Consider the following 25,564-nt stretch of genomic DNA (forward strand, 5'->3'; position numbering starts at 1 on the left):
GTTTAAGCATTGCAAGGATCGGGTAGTGGTATATCTTGTTTAGTTTCAACTTAGGATAGAACAAAGAAGTTGATCATAGTGATTCTTTTGTCAAAGGCACTCCTAAAGATGTAAAATATGACCTAACAGGTTGGCCTCCCAGAATGCATCAGAAAATCCAAAGTCGATAACGGTTGGCAGGGATATTTTTCCGGATTATAACTATAAAACCATGATCAAGTTTGTAATTAAAAACATACTTTTAAATACATTGTTGCTTACAGATAAACCTTTCCCTTTTAAAATAAAATTTAACAAAACACACAATTAAGTGAACAATTTTTTTTAGTTTTTCATCGATCAACCAGACTTTTTTTTCAAACATGAACACTATAAAGGTACATGTTTGGAAGGATTAGCTTTCTGATTTTTTTTTGGTCATCAAATTGGGGATCAGATTTTTCTTTACAAAAAAAAACATAATACCCCTAATTCAGTTTTTTGTTGAATGCATCTTCATCTTATCTAACTTGAAAATGAATACAATAAATACATTTAAGTCTACATCTAAAAATTGACAATGACTATGAGTGTCAGTTGAGAACAAAACTTTATGACAATACCTACCATATAAGTTATAACAATAATTGTCTTTGAATCCATGTGAATTTTAATCTCAGGAAGTCATTTGTTGCATGTAGTGGAGTTAATCTGGTGTTGTTTGTATTCAACACCTTCCAATTTAATCAAGAAATATAAGGAAAGAAAGGATGCATAGAATCAGATTTAAGAACCCACTAAACTCTTGTTTAGTATGCCAATGACTCAACACAACAACAATGATGCCTGATTGCAAATGAGACAACTATATATATCCAAAAGGCAAGGATGTAAACAACTATAGGTCACAGCAGCACCTTCAACAATGAGTCAAACCACATGAACTTGTCTTGTTTTTTCTTACCTATGAAAAGTGCCTGCAAGTCAAACCTTTACTGTAAACTATCACCAAATTAAATTATTTCATTTTCAATAAGATGGAAAGCTTTTTTTTAAATATATATAAATATATATATATTGGAAACATTCAATAGAGAAAACTGTTTGAATTTGATTTTGTAAAATAAAGATTCATTTTTATATCTAGAAAAAGAATTAATTGTATGCGGAGGTTGATATGCAAACTGTTTACCAGTGAAATATTAAATGGATGTAAAAATTAAATTTTGCTCTATAAATGTCATGTTCTGCTGGATTACATGTCCTCAAGAATTATTTAACAATATCATATCTGTTATTCCATCTTTTTCTGATCTATCTGATTTTGAAAATTCAAATTCATACTAAGTAGTAATGATTTGGACATTTGTTAGATTATTTTCACTGGAATGTACAAGATATATAAACTAAATATATCTTTAAACATGCACTGGAATTAGGAATTTACGTTATAGTAGTACAATGTATGAACTTTTCAATGGTCCAAGGGAGATAATTAATAGAGAAACCTCAGCTGTGATAGCACAGTTTGATATTACAGGTATCGTATACCAGTATTTTACTGCTGAATTTGATTTTGTATTTATAATTTTTCTTGATATCTCATCATATTGTTTTTTTTTGGGTTTTTTTATTATGTTTTCAAATTATAATAGTTCAATGTTAGTAGTTTTTACTAGACTAGTTTTAATAGCGAATACTTACATGATTTTTACCTTATTGTACAATTACAAAAAAATTGACAGACAACTGACTTATCAATTTTGGACTAATTAAATATCTTACAAACGCTTTGGTATGGACCCCTTTTTTAATGAAAATGTTTAATTTTTAAATATAACAATTTTTTATTATTTTTAAAGTTTCTGAATATTTAAATCAGTTTTTTTCTCTGTAAAACATGTTCTTCCTTAATCTGTTCATTCATTTTAATAGGAATAAAATATATAAAACATTCCTTTATGTTCTGAGCCCCATCTAAGTTTCAATGATCCTATAGATAGCAGTGACGGATCCAGGGGGGGGGGGGGGTTCCGGGGGTGCGCACCCCCCCTTTATTTTTGCCGATCAATGCATTTGTATCGGGACATATGTTTTGCACCCCCCCTTTGCCCTGGGTTAGCACCCCCCCTTTCGAAAATTCCTGCATCCGCCCCTGGATAGATATTACAATGAAGTAATAATACCAAGACATGAACTTGAAATGAACCAGGGTTAAAAAGCAGCTGGTAAAGCAGGACAATCAAATTAGCAATCATTGTAAAGACTTCTGTTTAGTCAATATTGTTTTTGTGCCAAGAACCAATCTGCTGAGTCCTTCCCTATCCATCTAATTTTAACTGTACTTTAATGTAATGATGCGCACCTGTCCCAGGTTGACCGGAGGGTTTAGCACACACAAACACGTATTGTGTGCTTTTCCAAAGCAGGTAACCTGTGGTCAAGTGGTTGTCATTTGTTGCTGTCTACCATAACTGTTTATTGTACATGTAGTATAAATCAAGCTGTTGGTCTTGTCTTTTGAATTGTCTCACTATTTGTCATCTTAGGGCCTTTTATAACTTACTACAATTTATCTTTAGGTTTTACTCATTGTTGAAGGGTGTATTGCGACCTGTTATTGTTAACATCTTTATCCTTTTGTCTTTAATGGATAGTTGTCTCATAAGCAACCATAACATATCTCATTTTGGGTCCTCAATGCTCTTCAACTTTGTACTTGTTTGGCTTTATAACTATTTTGATCTGAGCGTCACTGATGAGTCTTATGAAGACAAAACCGCGTCTGGCGTACTAAATTATAATCCTGGTACCGGTACCTTTGATAACTATTTTTATATGTTGTCATCTCCTGGTTTCTTGACTAATTGAAATAAAATCTTGTACGTTGATATGCTTCACAGAAATTCTAAAAAGTTAGGTAAATATCCAAATATTTTCTATTTATCAGTCTTCAGGCATGGTCACAGGTTAAAAAAGATAAAAGGAAAATTTGAGAAAATAGCCATAATAGATTTTTCTTTCAAAACTCCATTGTATAAATAAAGTCATATATTTTGTCATTAAAGTAACAATTTAAAGTTAGATAAATATATTTATTTTCTTTTTCTATAATAAAAAAAAGACAATGCATGCATACATTCAGACCATGGCAGCAAATCTATCTACCAAAAAGCTTAACCTTTCAAAAATAAGTTGCATAGTTTGTTCTTAAAAAAAATATCACAAATGGTAGACATTTACACAATAAGGAAAATAATAAAAATAACAAAGGATATAACTTTAAAGAATTTAGGATTACAATGTTATTGTTTCAATTTACCTCTTATTATTTGAAAGGTCATATGAAGCTATATATTTAAAAAATCTCCCTTATATTGTGAACTTATACACTAAAAAATTTCTTCCTATTCTCACACAACTGTCCTTCATTTTCTTTTCTGTAATTCTAAATTGTATGTATAGACTATAGACACATGGACTTCTGTTTTGACCTTAATAAGTAAACACAAATTTACATGATATTTTAATCACTTGATTAGTCACACAAAATATCATTGCACTCACAGGCACTGTTACCAGTAATATTATTTTCTTTTCCAGCTTTTGACCGTTGTTAATTTTATGTCTAGGTCACCTCGTGTTTGATTTTTCTATATTTTTTATCATATCAAGTCCAAAGAAATAAAGTTAAAAGATCAAACGAAAATACAAATATCAGTGTCTAGCTAATACAATTAAAAAGTAATGGTAGGCAACTAAAATAATATTGCTGTAACTATGGTTACACAAATAACAAAGGTAAACAATATCAGATAACAACTATAGCAGAAAACATTTATTCTAGGCATTTGTGCTATGCAATTTATTTTTGCTGACTCTGAATTTTTATTCAAGCAGTATGTTTATTCATAGAATAATTTGTTGTTCGATCACTCATATTTATTCCAGAGTACCTGATTATTACAAATATCTGTGGCCTTTATACCCTTTACAGGAATTCTATGTATTATAAATATAAAATCATATATATGTGCTTTTTTACTTGAAAAGACCCATTCAGATATGGTATGCTACATTTTTAAACTCCTTGGATTTCCTAGATATTTAACTCAATACATGTGTGAATAGCAAATACTTTTTTCATAAGTGCATACAATTTTGTCCTCATTGATCACTCATACATTCCATGAAAACAAAATAAAGTACAAAGTAAGATTTATATGAATAACAAGAAATGTAAATCGTTCATCATGATTAATAAATTGCACCTTAGCCATCTGGATTGGATATTGGTACATCAATTACCTTTGAAAAGATTTAAACTGATAGTCATTGGTATTTGATTGTGAAACTATGCTGTTATTAAATCTAGAAGTGCAACTTTAGCTATTTACACACATAATCACTGCCAAACATAACAATGAAGATTATGTTATTGTGAACATTTCTATATTATTTATGTCTATACATATAGTGGCAAAAAGAGGTCAAAATTCATTTTCCGATTCCCTACTATAGATTCATTTATTTTTCAGTGGTATAATTGTTTGTGCATAGATGGAAAATATACATGCATTGAGTGAAAATTGTATTTTTTCAGGAGATTTGAATTTGTGGCTAGAACAAATTTTGTATATAAGCTGAAAGAAAGCCAGTTTTATGTTAAGTACCAGTACTCAAAATCATAGTTCACTTTAAACCCCAAATTCCATGAAAAATTAGTATACCACTGTTATATATGAATCAACAGTCATATTTAACCTAGAGCTTTACTGTTTACTTTTTTTTGTGTGTAAAACAGTATGTTAAACCTTTATGTTATAAAAATTCATTTGTGTCATTTTTATACTAATGGTACAAAATAGTTTCATTATTGAGTTTTTGAAACTGATAAGAATGACTATAAATATAATTTTAAAAAAGTATCTAGGGAATGGCTGTACCAACAATCCTCAGCTGAAATTTGTTAAGTATCATCATAAGATTTATTGGTCACATGACTATCACATGATACAAATGTAGTTCCTGCACCAAATCACATGATATCAAATGTCTTTTGGTTTATGCATTATCCCACTGTTTCACATTGCTATCTTGACCTGCTGATACTAGCACTTTGTCATTTAACCAAACTAATTTGTTCACTACACTCATTTGATGGGCTCCTAAAATACAAGTATATATCATTTGTGAATCAACGGGTACATTTATATATAAATCATTCAGAATATACGGTTAAATCAGTGAATAATAAAAAAACATCTTTAACTGGTAATGTTATTTAAGAAATAATTGATGCAAGCTATACTTTATTGTAGTTTTAACATGGGTAGGCATTATATTCGTGATTATTTTTGCCCGAGCGATAGTGATTTAACATAAAAGATAAACTAGTGTAAGATAATATTATCAATAAGAGAAATGTTTTGCATAAGTAAATTCTAAAACCTTGGTTACAAGATCAAACTTAGTTCTTATGTTGTGCTGTAATAATACTGTTCAAGGTTAAGGAGAGGATTACAAATATGTTTAACCCCACCACATTCTTGATAAGCTTGTCCCAAATCAGGTAATTATGGTTGTCTGTGATTGCTATCTGTCATATTTGTTTTGTCTTAAATCATGCCGCTGGTTTATTTTGTTTTATTCATTTTACATTTTGTCATGTAAGTTTTTTTAAATAGCTGGCAACACAGGAATCAGTTTTCCTCATGGTTGAAGACGGTAGGGTGACCTAAAGTTACTCATCTCCTTTTCTTTAGTTAGGCCTTGTGTGGATAGTTGTCTCATTGCCAATCATATCAAATCTCCTGATTTTCATAATCATTATTTTTAATTTCAAATGTTTCAAAAGAGAACTGTTAAACAAACTATTCTTATTCACAATATATGTATGTTGTCAGAAAAAATAAAATTTATTTGTATGAGCTTTAGAAACAGGACGTAAAGCGAGGCTCTGCCTTGCTTTTCTCCTGTTTCGTAGCGAGTACAAATAAATTTTATATTGACCGACAATGTACATATATTGTTTTAATCCTGAGATTTCTCCCTACACTTGAAACTTTAGTTATAAATCTAAATCATTGTTTCTAATTTCTCAAAGAAATAGACAAAGTTGAAACAAGGACTGCGAAGAGAACCCCAAAACGAACTGGTTAGGAAACAAAACTATTCATATGACCACTAGCTCAACACAGAAGTGGAGTAACAGGAGATTTTTTTGTACAAGTACAAGTACAAATAAAGCAAAAATTTATTTGTGTACCTGTTATTTGTATAATAAAAGGCTGACTAAAGGATAAAATAGATATCAATTGTTTATGTCACTTTAGTATGAACCACTATAAATATGTCTAACCTACCTTTAATAATTTTGGGCGACATTCCTTGACTTGGTTTCCAAATTACAATATTAGTATCTATGCTACCAGTAGCAAACTTTGATGAGTCAGGACTCCATGCAAGACATGTAACTTTAGCTGTGTGTGCTGGGAAATTAATTAGATTCTGAAACATATCGTTTTAAATACATTTAGTAATCAAAATATTAAACAGAGTTCTATGTTATACTGGTTGAGGGAAAGTTTCCATTTTATTTAAATTACATGTATTCTAAAAGAAAGTAATATGAATTTTTAGAGTAAATTCTCAATATTTCTTATGAATACAAACAGGAGATATACATGAATGTAAATGAGACAGTAATCCAAGGACACAGTATATTACACCCTTTGTTACAGTAATGTACAGATCACAGATTGCATGTTTTGATATAGATAATTATAAGAGATTTTGTTTCATGGATGGATACCCCATATTCTTTGTTTTTCTAACTATAAAAACTTTATACAGCAAATTGTAAGCTTAAAAAATGCTTATACACAATTGATATAAGTGTTGTATAAAGCCAACTAAATGAAGAATAGACATCACTTAAATTCACTGATTACTTGTACTATGTCTGTTCATTGTAACCATGAACCAGGTGCTCCGCAGGGCGCAGCTTTATACGACCGCAGAGGTCGAACCCTGAACAGTTGGGGCAAGTATGGACAAAACATTCTAGCGTGATACAGCTCTGAATTTGGATTGTGATCAAATTTTTGACATTACATGGTTTTTTTTTACACAAAACAAATGTCAAGATTTTACAAATTTTACAATTAAAGATTTCTTCTTCAAACTTTTTAAATCTAAAATTAAATAGTTGGCACAGCATAGGTTTCTGACACAGAATGAATGTGGTCTAATGAACTTAAAAGTTTGTTTTTGCCTTTTAGCAATTCACTATGCTGTTGAATATTAATCCTCTCAAAAAAATGTTTGAAGAAATTTTCTTTTTATTTATGAAATCTGAAATGAGAAAAATTTAACCCCCCCCCTTTTTTCACATCCCCGTTTCCTTTTTTCCAAAACTGATATCAATTCAAATTTCTAATGGAGTTTGCAACAATAACTACTCTTTTAAATACATCATAAAATATTAAAATGTAAAATAAAGTGCTTGTTATCACTGAATGGTAAAGATTGGTTGGTAGTAAAAGTGAATATACATTGTTTATTGTATAAAACAATAAAAAAAACTTCATCAGCAACATTTTATATTTGCAAATTTCCAATGAAGTTATTTACATAAAGTAATGGGCAAATAAAAATAGAAAATGACATCATAGTCATGTCTGGCAAATGTCCAACATACATTATCTAAAAACATTTTAGATAAGATAAGGAAATAAGATGTAAAAAAACTGCTTGTTATCACTGAATGGTAAAGATTATTTTAATTTATCAGTTGGTAGTAAAAAGTGAATATACATTGTATATTGTATATAACAAAGATTTAAGTTGATTCTGGACAAAGAAAGATAACTCCAATTAAAAAAAAATCTTGCTATTGCACAATATTTTGCAATTAGATATTTCTTGCTTACTATTCTGGACAAAGAAAGATAACTCTAATTAAAAAAAAATTTGCTATTTCACAATATTGTGCAATTAGATATTTCTTGCCATTGCGCAATACTGTGCAATTGAAAAGACTTGCTATTGCACAATACTTAATATAATAATTTTAGATCCTGATTTGGACCAACTTGAAAACTGGGCCCATTATAAAAAATCTAAGTACATTTTTGGATTCAGCATATCAAAGAACCCCAAGATTTCAATTTTTGTTAAAATCAGACTAAGTTTAATTTTGGACCCTTTGGACTTTAGTGTAGACCAATTTGAAAACAGGACCAAAAATGAAGAATCTACATACACAGTTAGATTTGGTATATCAAAGAACCCCATTTATTCAATTTTTGATGAAATCAAACAAAGTTTAATTTTGGACCCCGATTTGGACCAACTTGAAAACTGGGCCAATAATCAAGAATCTAAGTACATTTTTAGATTCAGCATATCAAAGAACCTAACTAATTGATTTTTTGTCAAAATCAAACTTAGTTTAATTTTGGACCCTTTGGACCTTAATGTAGACCAATTTGAAAACAGACCAAAAGTTAAGAATCTACATACACAGTCATGACAGTTAGATTCGGCATATCAAAGAACCCCAATTATTCAATTTTGATGAAATCAAACAAAGTTTAATTTTGGACCCTTTGGGCCCCTTATTCTGTTGGGACCAAAACTCCCAAAATCAATACCAACCTTCCTTTTATGGTCATAAACCTTGTGTTTAAATTTCATAGATTTCTATTTACTTATACTAACGTTATGGTGCGAAAACCAAGAAAAATGCTTATTTGGGTCCCTTTTTGGCCCCTAATTCCTAAACTGTTGGGACCTAAACTCCCAAAATCAATACCAACCTTCCTTTTGTAGTCATTAACATTGTGTTTAAATTTCATTGATTTCTATTTACTTAAACTAAAGTTATTGTGCGAAAACCAAGAATAATGCTTATTTGGGCCCTTTTTTGGCCCCTAATTCCTAAACTGTTGAAACCAAAACTCCCAAAATCAATCCCAACCGTTCTTTTGTGGTCATAAACCTTGTGTCAAAATTTCATAGATTTCTATAAACTTAAACTAAAGTTATAGTGCGAAAACCAAGAAAATGCTTATTTGGGCCCTTTTTGGCCCCTAATTCCTAAAATGTTACAACCAAAACTCCCAAAATCAATACCAACCTTTTGTGGTCATAAACCTTGTGTTAAAATTTCATAGATTTCCATTCACTTTTACTAAAGTTAGAGTGCGAAAACTAAAAGTATTCGGACGACGACGACGCCGACGACGCCGACGACGCCAACGTGATAGCAATATACGACGAAAATTTTTTCAAATTTTGCGGTCGTATAAAAACTTTTCTTAACCAAAACTTTTAAAATCTAAATAATTTCTAATTTCTAATTATTGAATATATATGTTTCTTTATGCAGCTGGGAAATTTTCGTTGCAAGAATGTTCTTTTCATTTTATTGCCTTCAAGTTTTTGCTTGACTTTTATTCTATTTAACTGAAACAGTGCACAGATAAGACTGAAGATCAGGAAATTATTTTTAAATATGGCGTAATTCCACAATACCAAGTTTTAACTGGAAGATACTATAGATTCATTATTTTCCTAGCTACCAATTTTCTTGAATTTAGTTTAACTAGCATTTATGGACATTTTTATTTTTTTTGGTTTAAAAGAATCTGCATATAATACTATAATAAGTTGTAATTTGTCAAACATTAAAGTTTGTGGTTCAACTGTATCCATGAAATCCATGTTAATTGCTTTCCCACAAATAATAATGAATCCACAGTATTTGCATGGTCCCCTGTTTCTTACAATTACCTCATAATTTGTCATCGAAAACAGTCTAACATATTTGTCTGCACCACCTGTGGCTATATACTGTCCGTCAGGTGAGAATTGGACAGCTGATGCAACACCTGTGTTATCTAAAACATGCACTTCTGTCAGCCCTCCACTTGAAACATCATACAAATGTACTTTATTGCCCTGAAATTAAAAGAGAAATTATTTTATACATGTGACCCCATTTTTATTTTATTTTTATTTTCAAACAGCATATCTTATGATAATTCTATCCTTTATGTTTTTTTTCTTCAAACAAACTTTTGCACAATCTGTAGAATGAAAAAAGCTCTGTGACATGTATTTTTTATTATATTTTTGAAATACCAATGATATTAACTACAATTTGTCAAATTATCAAAAATTTGTATTGATTTTAAATAATCTACCTATAAGCAACATTAATGTACAGAACCAAAAGCTTTGAGATATAACTATCTAAGGTGAACTGCTTGTAAGAGATCAACCACAAGATATATTTTTTTTATTTCGTACCTTTTGAGCTCCAACTGCTATAATTGAACCTCCCTTTAAAACATCTACACTGACAGGTTCAAAGCTTACTCCCTGAGATATTATCTTCGTTCCATTCTTGAATACTATGATCTGAAATGAAGTTTAAGTTGAGAAGTTTGAATTCAAAAATAAAAATATCTTATGTTCAAATTCAGCTAAAATGTATACAAAACTGTTTGAAATGAGTTCTATTTCTTATTACCAGTTATCTATTTTAAAAATTGTCCATATTAATACAGAAAATTAATAAAACTTTTGAACTGTATGTTTCAGTTTTGAAGACTGCATTTGATAGAGAAGTACTTACATGGTTAATACATGCTACTGCTACCAGTCCTGAACCATTAGCTGCTACTGCTTTTGGCATAGAATCTAATTTTATACTGTTATCCCTGTAAACAAACATTACTTATCTCTTGTTATTTTGTTCTATTTGGTCAGGAATCACAAATAAATGAAGTGTTTAAGGTCTGTAAATTAATTTATTTCTTTAGTATAGTAATTAGAATTTTAGATTACATCTTGGAATTAAACATCCATGACTTTCAAATATTTACTTCTATATAAATGTATGCGTATGGAAGCACCAATGTACCTAGTTCAAAACTTTAAACTGAAATCAGATAATAATCCTTACTCCTTAAGAGGTGTCACTCAAGGTAATATGATAGTTCCTTAGCCAAAAGCTGAACTATTTAAGAAATCCTTTGCTTATTCTGGATCAGTATTATGGAAGGGATTACCACACACAATGCGTAAAGCTCAAAACACTTTTACTTTTAAGCAATAACAATACATTGAACTATATGAGTGTAAATTAACTATGTGTAAATATCTGTTTTGATTGTATTGTAATTTGTATGTGAGGGCCTCAGGGAAGATTAGTTTATTGTAACTAACTGAGTTTACCCTCTTTAAATAAAGAATTTATTATTATTATTATTATATAAAACTTTTCTGGTTAGAATTAAGCATCTAGACTTGAATTTAGTTAAAAAGTTCAGAATTACTTTTTTTAATCAACAACTATCCCATTTCAATAACATTTATTATTTGAATTCAAATATTGTAAAAAAAGCTTACCCAAATTGATTTTGACTAAGATCTGTAAATCGTATTGTGTCGTCCATGGAAACAGAGATCAGATTACCGTCGGCAACAACCATGTCTTGTATCTGGTTACTATGGCCTTTACCATTAAACACATCATTTTCTCCAGACACAGCATTCCACAGAAGTAAGAAAAGTTAAGGAATTTTTTGTATAATAAAAATTTTAATCATTTTTAACAGTAATCTTTAACAACTTGAATGAGTGTACCATCTATTACTATTATTTGAAAAGAACGTTGACTTGTCAGGTTTTTCATTGATTTCACTTTATATAGCAAAGAAACATTTTGTGCATTGTACATGAACAAACATTATTATTATGACCTATAAACAGATACCCATGGGAATGAAAAATATAGTATTTGATAAACCTGAGATATCCCCTGTTATTCTGTTTATTGATAATTTTTTGCAAGGTGTCAAATATTTGTTATGTTTCCAGTACAAATTTTACTCTGAAATTAGCCCTACCTAACATTTCACTGCTTATTTGCATGCAATGTAGGAGAATGTTACACATAAACAATTGACAAAGAAAAGATTTAACTGTGCCTCCTTTATTAAAAACAGATAAAAACAAGAATGTGTCCATAGTACACGGATGCCCCTTCCGCACTATCATTTTCTATGTTCAGTGGACCTTGAAAATGGTGTACAAACTCTAATTTGGCATTAAAGTTAGAAAGATCATATCATATGGAACATGTGTACAAAGTTTCAGGTTGATTGGACTTGAACTTCATCAAATACTACCTTGACCAAAAACTTTAACCTGAAGTGGGACAGGTGGGCGAATGGACGGACGAATGAAAGAAAGAATGGATGCACAGACCAAAAAACATAATGCCCATAAATGGTACATAATAACCTAAAAAAAAAGCTTTTCCATTGCTATTTTAAGTCATGAATTTCCAGTGTTGTATGAAGGCATTTTGTTTTGGTAAAATAGCTTTGAACAACAACTTCATTTCATATGATTACGTCAAAGATAAAATGGAAGGATATCAACTCTGGCAGACTGGTCCCCTGTATAAATAGTAGAACCGTCTTCACTGAGTGCCATGGCTGTAATTGGTTTGTTGTGTCCCTGAAAGTAAGATAAATGACTTGTACATTGTTTTCTTTTATTGAAATGTGATTTCTTTTCTGGGGGTTGGCTTATTCCTAAACATGTTATTTTCTCTGTGATTTAAAGAACTTGTAGACAACAGTCTGAATTGCTTATATGACAAAATATGTCATTTTGACAATGGTGTGTACCTTTATTCAGTAATGTTTGATTATTGGTAGATCTCATTTGGCTGATCATTTTAACGTTCTAACCCCTATAAGGGCAATATAATCACTCTCAAAGATGTCTATTTTGAATATTTTTTATTCAATTTTTTTTTTTGCTTACAAGGTATTCATAAATATATATTTTCTATCCTTTCCTATGTTGCCTTATTCTATGGTGATATATTGTTATCAATCAGGGTGAAAAGTTTAGAAAACATAATGCAAGACTTCACATTTTTTACTCAAAGAATGACCTTTATTAATCTCACTTCCCAAATGCTGGACCTGGTGCATTCAAGTTTGGATTATTTAGAACACCTAGCTCCATTATCAAATAATTTAATTTTGGATGTAACACGTCTTCTGATTGGCCAACGTTGTTTTGTTTATCATATCATAGACACAATTTTGTCATGTGATCATGATGTCATCAGCGTTTTTCATGATTTACACCGGTTTAAAATGGAATTTAGAATTAAATTATAAGAAATAACTGTAATATTTTGTCAGTCTATTCGAAATAACATAAAAATTGTGGTGCACACTGTTAAATAATCCGCTACGCCCATTATTCAATGTGCACCACATTTTTTATGTTATTTCTTCATAGACAGAAAAAAGATTACAGTCATTCCTTAAATAAAAAAGTAAAAGTAGCCAAATAATACCTTGGTAACCTTTAGTGGTGTAGATGGATCATTTTTGTTGAAGTAATATATGTATCCAGAGAGAGCTACGGCCATTATATTGTCTCCTTGCCATAGACAACCAACCAACATTTCATCCATTGTCTTCCCTACTTCAAAGGAGCTATAAACAAACAAAAATACATTTGTTACTTTAAATATAAATTTTCACAGAAAAGTTTATGCATTTGTCACCTCAACAAGCATTGGACTTTCTTTACATAACATACACTATCTACAGGTATAGGTACAGGAATCTTAAATCTGAAATGAGTTAATTTGACCTTGATGTGTGTTTTGTAAAGAGCAAAATATGTAAGCTGTTGTAAACATATTAATTACACTGTAGATCATTTCTGAATCTTCTATTTGTCAAATTGCCGCTTAGATTGTTCAGCTGATAAAATATAGATAATAATGTTTAACAGCAAGTAAGCATATATATATAAGATATAGTCCAGTTGTTTTTTTTAAACATTCCTGGATAAAAGCCTTTCAAAATTGATGGTTCTGATACTGTTATTAATAAAAGATGATGTGGTTTGATTGCCAACGAGACAACTACGGTACCCAACAGAGTTCAAATGACTTGGATCTAAGAAACTATTGGTCACTGTCATATTCAACAATGAGAAAGCCTACACACAATAGTCAGGTATAAAATGGTGACAAAAAAAACCAAGAAAATTAATAGCCTAATTCATAACAATACAATTTTCGACAAACACATATAAGCTAAATCACCATCATCTACTTACACAACTAATTCCCTACTAGCTACATTCCATATTTTGGCTGTTTTATCTGCAGACACTGTTAACACTTCAGAACTGTCTGGACTGAAACACATCTGTAACAAAATAATGTAACCGAATTTTCAGAAACCAGCTCCTTTACACATTCCTAAACTTCTTTGATGAAATATTTTAGTTTTATATTTTTTTTTTATGGTTATTCTCTTCATTGGGTTGTTACTACATTTCCTTTTTTTATTGCAGAAAATTCTTAATTAACACAATGTTTTGATTAAGGCCAAATATGTGACACGATCAAAATTCATATACATATTAAAAAAAGGTGTGGTATAATTGCCAATGTATATATTTTAATTTTCCTTCATGTTTTAGAATTCCTATACATTAACTGATTAAGAAACGAAATTTTTCTTATAAATATCATATTCTTATTGATTGTCTATTCATGTAATACTCAATATTGAATGAACACAAAAATTGAGAATTCAGTCTTTGACATGATATAGAAGTAATTTCATGCTATGATTGTCACATCGAGGAAGCATGTCACATAGGTTTTAATTCTACTTACACCATAAATACCACCTTTATGGGCAGGATTACCCAATTCTCCAATCATTTCTCCAGTTTTACCTTCATACACAAAAGCCTGAATAAAAGAAAATGAAGGCATACATTGTATCAGGTATGCTAAAAATGTGATAATTTTCAAGATTGCATGCTCTCCTATCATTTATAGACAGCCTATCATACATGTACTTCCACTAGGCTGAATCCTAGATATAAATTAAGAGAAAAATCATAATTTTCATTTAGTTGTTACAGTGGTCTAACAGTTTTTATCTAAATAGTGTCATAAAAATTTGTTTTCACTAAACAATGATTTTTTTAATTGAAAAAAAAATGATTGCACCCAAAGCATAACCAATTCTTCATTCAAATTAAAGAAAAGCATTGAAGTACATGTCTATCTGAAAAGCGCTCACACATTACAATTCATCAATGTCAAACTGCAGACCAAATATGAAGTTTTTTTGTTCAATAGCAAGTGAGAAATGTGTGAAACTTTCTTTAATACCACGGTATTGAAAAATTCAAAGTACATGTATCTGTTAATTGGAGGTTTGTGTCTGATCAATTCTTAAAGTGTGCACACAATGATCACTCACCTTACAATCTGCACCTCCTGTTATAAACACACTTCCATCTGGTGCATATCTAACTGCGTTTACAAAATTGGTATGGTCCTGAAAAATCAATAAATAAACTGTACTTTAAGATTCTATTTGGAAATACGTTCACTAAACAAAGTTTCAATTTCTGACATATGTACTGTCAAACATATTTTTTATTTCTAACCAATGGAAATACAGATCAATTTCTGCTGTTCTTTGCAACTTATTATAATTGCTTTTTACCATATATCTAGACTGGATAGAAAGAATTCATATTTTTTATGTTCAAAACATATATTTAATATACTCATCAATAAATGGCCCAAATGATGCTAGAATGAAGAGTAGGGTGGTACATGTATAGGTTTTGATAGATTAAGAATCATTAACGATGTCAAAAGTCATGTTATTCCCCTTTCTACTTGTTTGTTCACTGTATCTAGCATACACTTGGTCAAGAGGATTGTAGAGTTCATGCTTGGTACAGTATAACCTCTTATTCAGGGGAAATGACGTCTGATTAGGAATTGTACACCAAAAATTTATGGGGTAAAATTTGGTTGTGCTCATGGGAATGGTTATTTATATTGAATCCTATGGAAAAAACTATATACTATACCTTATATGATGTTTTGAATTTGAATGGTGGGCCTTCATAAAATGCAGCACTCTTATCTTCACAACCAATAGCTATTTTAAATGGTCTCTGTTCTTTAAATGCTATTGTCAGACAACATTTACCAACACCACTTAGTTCTCCTACTGAAGTCCCTGAGTCCATATTAAACACATGGGCATACCTAAAATGAAAAAAATAAAAATATGATATAATTTTTTTATAACCTTAAATTCTATTTAAAAAATCATATAATAACAAGATTATATGACTTTTCTGTGTAATTCTAATGTAAAACCGAGATATTTGTTTTCCAATTTGATATATACAAAGATGATATTTGTTCCTTAAAAAATTATGTGTTTCCAGTTACCCAACAGATTGTCATTCTTCCCTGCAACCCAAAAGGCTTTGTATAAATTATAACTGTTCACACAGAGATGTGTTTCCCCTGCTGGCAGAAAATACAGAAAAAGACAACCTGATGGACAGCAATACTGCTTACTAACTCAAAGTTGATCGACCTAGAGGGCAGCCTGATAATACGATTGTCAAACTGAGATGTAGTGACAGGAATGTAACTTTTGTAACTTCTAGTATTCCATAGGAAAACACTCTATAAATTTAACAGATTTTTTTTTAAGGAAGCTCGCTTCTCAGTTTCAAAGTAATTAACTTTTCAAAACACTAGTTTATATTGATAGGGGATTAATAAAGGAAACCAAAGAGCAAAAAAAATATATAGGTCACCGTGCTTGTTTTCGAGATATTAGTCATTGAAATTTTGGCGGGAAAATATTCTCTCTTGACTTTTCATAGCTTTATCATTGACAGGTTTAAGTTCTCAAAAACTATTAAAAAATAATTAAAATTTTATAAGACTTTTACAGATGGCTTATCATTATACATGTAAAAGATTTACAAAAAGAAAAATGGGGGTCACCGGTCAAACATTTTCAAGGCATTCAAATGGATAAAACCAGAGGATTCCAAAAATCTGACAAAATATCCAAACATGACAAGCCAGCTTCCTTAAATTCTTTATCTAATTTATGTGAATAAAAAAAAGTAATTTTCCTTTTTCTTTTTTTTTAGAAAACCATTAAAAATTTAAAGACATAGCCTAAAGTTTTACAAAAATCTAAAACTTTAAAATATATACTTTTCTCGTCCTTCGCCACATACTGCAATCTTTGTACTGTCACCTGACCATGCAATGTCTTTGACACAACCACCTAAAGGCTGGTATTCTGCCTTTAATATATGCTCCCTGTTAACTGTGTCCCAAATTCTGACCTTTCCTGAGGCATCTACAAAATATATAATCAGGAAAGTCAGAAAAAATGCTTTTATTTATATTAACATTTGATTGTTTATTTGTCTTTTGGTGTTGAACACAAATTTCAGCTTTGACCATATCATGGTTGTCAGAATTTATTAATTTAATAAGGTGGAGTGCCCAAAGAATTTGGTAGTGAGTATAGTGACTTTGTAGCTAGATCTTTTTCAGATTTTGTTGACTAGGATCAAGTATTTCCAGTTTTCATGCCAAAAATTATTGTTTTTCTATTTGTGTACATTTTAATAGTTAAAAATACAGAATCAAGTATAGCATAATTAAAATATTTCAGTTTGAAACTTTTCACAATTGATTTATGGTAATCCATTATTCTTTTCTATCAATTTTTCATGATTAAATTATTTATAATGGCACTTCCAGAAAAAAATATACTTATTAGGGCCTTCAATAATGAGTAAAAGCTAACACCTCACTGCAAGGTCTAGACAGTCTCTTGCACCACTTTTGGAGAAGATATTTGTACATTGTTAAACTTGTGTCAGTTCCATTTGTTAGATTGCTAACAACTTATTCTAGATTTTTGTACCTGGTAGTAAAGATACATTTGTTGTAAGAAACATTTTTTCTTTCTTTCTGGAAACAAGTTAAGAAGATATGATCAGTATGTTAAACCAATAATTTGTTCTTTTTTTTTGTCAACAAAATATAATATATTTGTTCTGTTTGTACATTATGCTATCGCTCTACTTTATTTTTGGATTAAAACTAGTTACTAACCTCCACTACAAATATAGAATCCACTTGGTGAATATTTAGCTGAAATAGCATTGAGTGAGTGCTGTGTATAAATGTCTGCTACTGATGGGTCCTAAAAATTATAATAAATTCATTATCACAGAGTCAAAACAAAATTTAAGCAAAGTGCTTGATACCATGTGCTGAGAGGGTAATATTGCTTTCATTTTGAATTGTGAACTTTAAAAATTAATCACTGCACTGTATTTAGCAAAGAAACATAATGATACTTTGGCAATATTGTAATTAGAGAAATGTCCCTTTGTCCATATACATTGTAGACCTGATAGATTCACACACCAAGTACTTACTACTTTTTGCAACTTTTGTAATTTTCAATAAAATGAATGTCTTGAAAAACATGGAATAAACACATTTCTCTTTGTCCTATTCTTGTCTAAAACATGTTATGCTGTTGACAAAAAAAACACTACCAATCTACCCAATCCTACAAGGCGAAGGTAGGCAACAAAGCAGGAACATCAAACAAAGAATTTATTGTGGTTGGCCTTGTATTATAGCATGATTTATTATCAATAAACTGCTTGATATAGACATGGTTAGAATTTAAAGAATGTACACATTCCCATGAATACACATATTTGTGTATAATCCAAAAAAGGCAAAAACGGGTAACAGACTTTAATTCAAGGGCAACCACTCAAGGATTCTACTGAAAATTTCTGCCACAGTAAACTTGTTGTAAATCCTAGGCAGAATTCAAAAATCATTTAGAAAATAGAAATTAGATGAAGTAATTAAATATGAGGCACAACAGTACATCGTGTGAGTAAGATTCATACAGAATTTGTCAGGTAACTCAGAAACAAAAAATTGATACAAAAGTTTTATGGAATTGAAGAAATGGACAAATAGGTAGACACTGCTATCACTATATACATTGTACCAAGGTCTTTTTGATACAAATGAAGGGTATTTTGTTTTGATTTACTTACTGAAATATCCCTAATGAAAACACTGTTGTTATTTGTGTACAGAAAGTTTTTGCCTTTGGGATCTCCTCCTAACACTATTGGGACACCTCTGGTTGTCCTCGGCAGTGAAGCAAAAACACATCCTGTTAAAGAAAAAGTTTATTCAAAATTAATTCTTTTCTCTTGTTAACTAGACAACGATACATATTAATGTTGTATTACATTTCATGTTTTGTCTGTCATTTACAGAATTGTTCATCAATGCATACATTTAAGCATAACTTATCAGTTTATCCAGCTACTCTAACCCTGTACTTTATAAATTCTACTGACAATGACTGAAGCTACATAGTTTATTCCTGAAAGATATAACTAGAGCAATATATCACAAGAGTGCACACACTGAAATGTCTCGCCTTCTTTACTAATCATTGATATTATGTTGATACTCCTAAATATAAAGCTTTATTACGACTGTCACATAAACTTAACATGAACCATGAAAATGAGGTCAAGGTCAGTTGAACCATATGCCAGGCAGACATGTACAGCTAACAATGCTTCCATACAACAACTATAGTTGACCTATTGCTTATAGTTTAAGAAAATAGACCAAAACACAAAAACTTAACACTGAGCAATAAACCGTGAAAACCAGGTCAAGGTCAAATAAAACCTGCACAACTGAAATATAGATCATAAAATATTTCCATACACCAAATATAGTTGACCTATGGCATATAGTATTAGATAAAAAGACCAAAACTCAAAAATTTAACTTTGACCACTGAACCTTGAAAATGAGGTCAAGGTCAGATGACATCTGCCTGCTAGACATGTACACCTTACAATCATTCCATACAACAAATATAGTAAACCTATTGCATAAAGTATGAGAAAAACAGACCAAAACACAAAAACTTAACTATAACCACTGAACCATGAAAATGAGGTCAAGGTCAGATGACACCTGCCAGTTGGACATGTACACCTTACAGTCCTTCCATACACCGAATATACTAGACCTATTGCTTATAGTATCTGAGATATGGACTTGACCACCAAAACTTAACCTTGTTCACCGATCCATGAAATAAGGTCGAGGTCAAGTGAAAACTGTCTGGCGGACATGAGGACCTTGCAAGGTACGCACATACTAAATATTGTTATCCTATTACTTACAGTAAGAGAGAATTTAACATTACAAACCAGATGCTCTGCAGGGCGTAGCTTTATACGACCGCAGAGGTTGAACCCTGAACGGTTGGGGCAAGTATGGACACAACATTCAAGCTGGATTCAGCTCTAAATTTGGATTGTGATTAAATAGTTGACACAGCATAGGTTTCTGACACAGAATGAATGTGTTCTAATGAACTTAAAATTTTTGTTTTCTCTTAGAGCAATTCTCTATGCTGTTGAATATTAATCCTCTCAAAAAAATGTTTGAAGAAATTTTCTTTTTTATTTATGAAATTTCAAATGAGAAAAATTGAACCCAATTTTTTTAATCACATCCCCCTTTCCCTTATTCCAAAACTAATCTCAATTAAAATTTCTAATGGAGTTTGAAACAATAACTACTCATTTAAATACATCATAAAATATTAAGATGTAAAAAAACTGCTTGTTATCACTGAATGGTAAAGATTATTTTAATTTATCAGTTGGTAGTAAAAAGTGAATATACATTGTATATTGTATATAACAAAGATTTAAGTTGATTCTGGACAAAGAAAGATAACTCCAATTAAAAAAAAATCTTGCTATTGCACAATATTTTGCAATTAGATATTTCTTGCTTACTATTCTGGACAAAGAAAGATAACTCTAATTAAAAAAAAATTTGCTATTTCACAATATTGTGCAATTAGATATTTCTTGCCATTGCGCAATACTGTGCAATTGAAAAGACTTGCTATTGCACAATACTTAATATAATAATTTTAGATCCTGATTTGGACCAACTTGAAAACTGGGCCCATAATAAAAAATCTAAGTACATTTTTGGATTCAGCATATCAAAGAACCCCAAGATTTCAATTTTTGTTAAAATCAGACTAAGTTTAATTTTGGACCCTTTGGACCTTAATGTAGACCAATTTGAAAACGGGACCAAAAGTTAAGAATCTACATACACAGTCATGACAGTTAGATTCGGCATATCAAAGAACCCCAATTATTCAATTTTGATGAAATCAAACAAAGTTTAATTTTGGACCCTTTGGGCCCCTTATTCTGTTGGGACCAAAACTCCCAAAATCAATACCAACCTTCCTTTTATGGACATAAACCTTGTGTTTAAATTTCATAGATTTCTATTTACTTATACTAACGTTATGGTGCGAAAACCAAGAAAAATGCTTATTTGGGTCCCTTTTTGGCCCCTAATTCCTAAACTGTTGGGACCTAAACTCCCAAAATCAATACAAACCTTCCTTTTGTAGTCATTAACATTGTGTTTAAATTTCATTGATTTCTATTTACTTAAACTAAAGTTATTGTGCGAAAACCAAGAATAATGCTTATTTGGGCCCTTTTTTGGCCCTTAATTTCTAAACTGTTGAAACCAAAACTCCCAAAATCAATCCCAACCGTTCTTTTGTGGTCATAAACCTTGTGTCAAAATTTCATAGATTTCTATTAACTTAAACTAAAGTTATAGTGCGAAAACCAAGAAAATGCTTATTTGGGCCCTTTTTGGCCCCTAATTCCTAAAATGTTGGGACCAAAACTCCCAAAATCAATACCAACCTTCCTTTTGTGGTCATAAACCTTGTGTTAAAATTTCATAGATTTCCATTCACTTTTACTAAAGTTAGAGTGTGAAAACTAAAAGTATTCGGACGACGACGACGACACCAACGTGATAGCAATATACGACGAAAAATTTTACAAATTTTGCGGTCGTATGAAAATCTGAACTTTTTTTCAAGTGGTCACTGAACCATGAAAATGAGGTCAAGGACAATGGACATGTGACTGACGGAAACTTCGTAACATGAGGCATCTATATACAAAATATGAAGCATCCAGGTCTTCCACCTTCTAAAATATATAGCTTTTAAGAAGTGAGCTAACACCACCGCCGCCGTAGCCGCCGCCGGATCACTATCGCTATGTCGAGCTTTCTGCAACAAAAGTTGCAGGCTCGACAAAAAATAGATAAATCACCTCATCTTACATCCTTCCTCCTGTTATTAATTCATTATGAAAACAATGAAAAATCTCCATTTAAAGCAGTATACCCTAGGTTTTTAGTATAAAATATTGACAATTTCCTTTGAGTTAAGCAATTTGTAATCTAGTGTCTTAAAAGAAGACTTTATATAAAATTTTGTAATATCTGGATAAATAAATCCAGTTTTAATTTTTAATACATGTATCAATATCATAATCATTTTAAAAAGAAAGGTGTTTTTTTTAAATGCACATATAGAAGTTTAAAATTCCCAAAAGCAAGAACTTTCACCAAATCATCATTCTTATAAAATGCAACCAGAAAATCCTCCTTCGAAATTAAAGCCATTTATAGCTTGCTTGTTATGTGTGAGCAAAGGCTCCATATTGAAGGCCCTACTTTGATTTATAATGGTTTAATTTTTACATATTGTGACTTCGATGGAGACATTGGCAACATGAAGCATGTCACATGTGGCACATGAAAAACTTATTACTTATCCTTCTTGAACACCTGAGAGCACATCCTGGTTATTGGTTTGTGTTTCTATGTTGTATTGTGTACATTGTTTTTTTATTGTTTCCTTTTTGGGGCAAATGGAATTGTAAGTTTGTGCTATCTATTTGGGGTTTTTTTTATTTCATTTTCTCTTCGCCTTATGAGATTTTAATATCCTTTTGGCCTCTCTTTTTTAAATGTAAATCCTGAAATCCCTTTTCAACTTAATCTTTTTCCTCATACATGTAGTTCTAACAGTTGTTTCTCAACTACAGGAGCTGTTACATATAAATAAGATTGAGAACAAACCACCTAATCACATTTCTTTTTCTAAAAATGTAATCCTTTTTTAAGAATCAAGAAGAAAATGATGATATTGAAATTTATGTGAAGAGTAAATGTTCCAAGGTCAGGATTCAATACAACTTACAGAACTCTTCATTTTTCTTTAAAGCGCCCTGAATATTGAGTTGTCTCATGTTATTTTCTGATTTATGGTTCTGAATCTAGTTTAATTTAAACCCTGCTAATAGCACCATACCTGACCACATCCACTTGTATTTTTGTCCATCTGATGAGTGAAGCCTTTTTCAACTGATTTTTATAGTTCGTTCTTAAAATGTATGTTGTACTGTTATACCACTGTCCAAGATTAGGTGGAGGGTTGGGATCCCACTTACATGATTAACCCTACCACATTCTGTATGTATGTGGCTGTCCAAAGTCAGGAGCCTGTAAATTATTCAGTCAGGGGCTGATTTAGGCGGGGCGTGGCGGGCGTGCGCCCCCCCTAAAATTTGCAAAGCATGGGTTGTCCGCACGTAATAGAGGGGGAGGACAGGGGTAAGGGAGACCGGGAGAAAGGGGGTAGGAGAAAGGAGAAAGGGGGTGGGAGAAAGGAGAAAGGGGGTAGGAGAAAGGGGGTAGGAGAAAGGAGAGGAAGGCTGGGAGAAAGGAGAAAAAGTTGGAGAAAGGAGAAAAAATAAAATATCTCTCCTTTTAAAAAATTTTCTAATATTTCAAGAAAAAATATCTCAAAAGGAGATGTTTTATTCTAATGGGAGAAAGGAGAACGGGGGTAGGAGAAAGGAGAAGAGGGGTGGGAGAAGGGAGAAGGCTACCCCTCGTAATAAGTATCCGAAGAGACGACGAAAGCTAGCCTTATGTCTTCGCATTCAATCTGTTTTAACATTCAAACAAGTATTACTATATAAAACAGTAATTTAACAGAATTATTTAACGTGATTACTAATCAACTGACCTATTGTTTATTTAAGTTCTATAAACATGTTACACTTCAAAGGAAGGTGTCAAACGCGGTACTGCGTTTGATGACAAATATCATAGGCTTTCAGCAGTTAGAATAAAACAACTGTGACATTGTAGTAGCAGTTTTAATAAACAATTTCTTTGATAATCGAAGTTCAAAAACATCCCTACATCACTTTCCCACGAAGAAGGTGGAAGTGCCCTACCCGCCATTTGGGTTATTTCATCATGGCACGACCAAGAAAGCAGTCTAAGTTAGATTCTTTCTTAAGGAAAGATAAAGATTATGGTTCAAGCGAGAGGTTAGTTTGTTAATTTGACTCATTATTTAATATCTCTGTGACAATATATGATTCTCACTTGCAACATATAAATTTTGCAGAATCATGCATAAACGGTCAAGGACCAAACCAGTAGGTACTACAGTATTACATGGGATCCCAAGAAAATAAGCACAATTTTTGAAGGATCTCATTTTGATTTTAGTGGTTAGCGGCCATTTTTTTTTTACAGAATTGAAAAGTCTGTTACGACCTCCGAAAATAGAACAAAAATAAAAACACGTATTATGAATTGACAAATAAATTGTACCAGTAATAATTTTCGTTTTCAAAATCTTATATTGGTCAGATGAAAAATCGTCATTTGCTTCGTCTCACTTTGCGTCTGTCGGTCCGCCTGTCTATCTGTCAACTCTTCACATTATGGTTAATGTAGATTGTCATTAAAATTTTGCGGTTTTAGATTGAAACTTTAATTTCTCGCTCATTTTACCACAAATGTTTCTCGCCACACTTCGCTTGGCAAGATATCTATCTACATTGCACCCACTCTAGAAGAATATTTCAATAACTTTGATTATTTTAACCTCAAAAAAATTTCGCCTCGCTCTGCTCGGCGAAATTTTATTCTGCGCCCCCCCCTAACGTCTAATCCGGTATCCGCCCCTGTCAGTGGTTGTCTTTTGTTTATGTGTTACATATTTGTTTTGTTTTTCATTATAGTTGTTAATTTCTGTGCCTTTTGGTCTTTTGTGGAGAGTTGTCTCATTAGTAATCATACTACATCATCATTTTTTTTTTATATATATGCACAACCCAAAAACTAAAAGGATTGTTGATAGTATCCAGATAAAGAATATAAGTAAATATGTCGTTTAATCCCAACCATATCCATATTAAACTTGTCACCTTGGCAAAATTGCATGAATCTGCATGCCAGGTGTATAGGGAAGGAGAGGGCTTCTGACAATTTCTGTACATTAGTAAGTTGTCAGTTGAACCACAGGCACAAATTTCAATCAATACATGAATGAACAGGGAAACTAAGTGCGTCCAGTTGATTCGCAAATTGTTTTCATAACGAGAAAACACAATTATATCAGCATTTTATGCAATCCGTCCTATACAAGACATTAGAAAAATAAAATATTTAAAGATGTAAACAAACCGGAAAACATCAGATTAGTACATATTTTCGTTCATTGACTTACAATTTAAATGAAAAATAAAAAGAAATATACATATTCTTACTAGGAATTGTATCTGTCATGTTTCAGAATGTCTGGTTTGCTTCAAATTTTAGTTTATATCAGTTTCTTGGCGAAGGTGTGATTCAGAACCCGGCAAACCCCGGAAGTGATTTTGG

The 25,564-nt window shown here is 31.3% G+C and overlaps 1 protein-coding gene across 1 annotated transcript; it reads right to left on the minus strand.

Moving 5' to 3' along the window:
* Window positions 1-4,570: 4,570 nt before the first annotated feature.
* On the minus strand, window positions 4,571-25,564 carry LOC143073220 (actin-interacting protein 1-like). The gene is made up of 16 exons (XM_076248586.1): window positions 25,450-25,564; window positions 18,991-19,112; window positions 18,017-18,107; window positions 17,102-17,249; window positions 15,943-16,123; window positions 15,318-15,395; window positions 14,720-14,797; window positions 14,152-14,243; window positions 13,376-13,517; window positions 12,435-12,516; window positions 11,401-11,554; window positions 10,625-10,709; window positions 10,297-10,407; window positions 9,778-9,945; window positions 6,345-6,489; window positions 4,571-5,147 (listed from the first exon to the last, which is right to left on the minus strand). Exons 1-16 carry the CDS (start codon window positions 25,466-25,468, stop codon window positions 5,044-5,046), a joined length of 1,800 nt encoding a protein of 599 aa, XP_076104701.1. The 5' UTR covers window positions 25,469-25,564; the 3' UTR covers window positions 4,571-5,043.

Source organism: Mytilus galloprovincialis, chromosome 4 (genome assembly GCF_965363235.1).
Source record: "Mytilus galloprovincialis chromosome 4, xbMytGall1.hap1.1, whole genome shotgun sequence".
NCBI classification, from domain to species: Eukaryota; Metazoa; Mollusca; class Bivalvia; order Mytilida; family Mytilidae; genus Mytilus; species Mytilus galloprovincialis.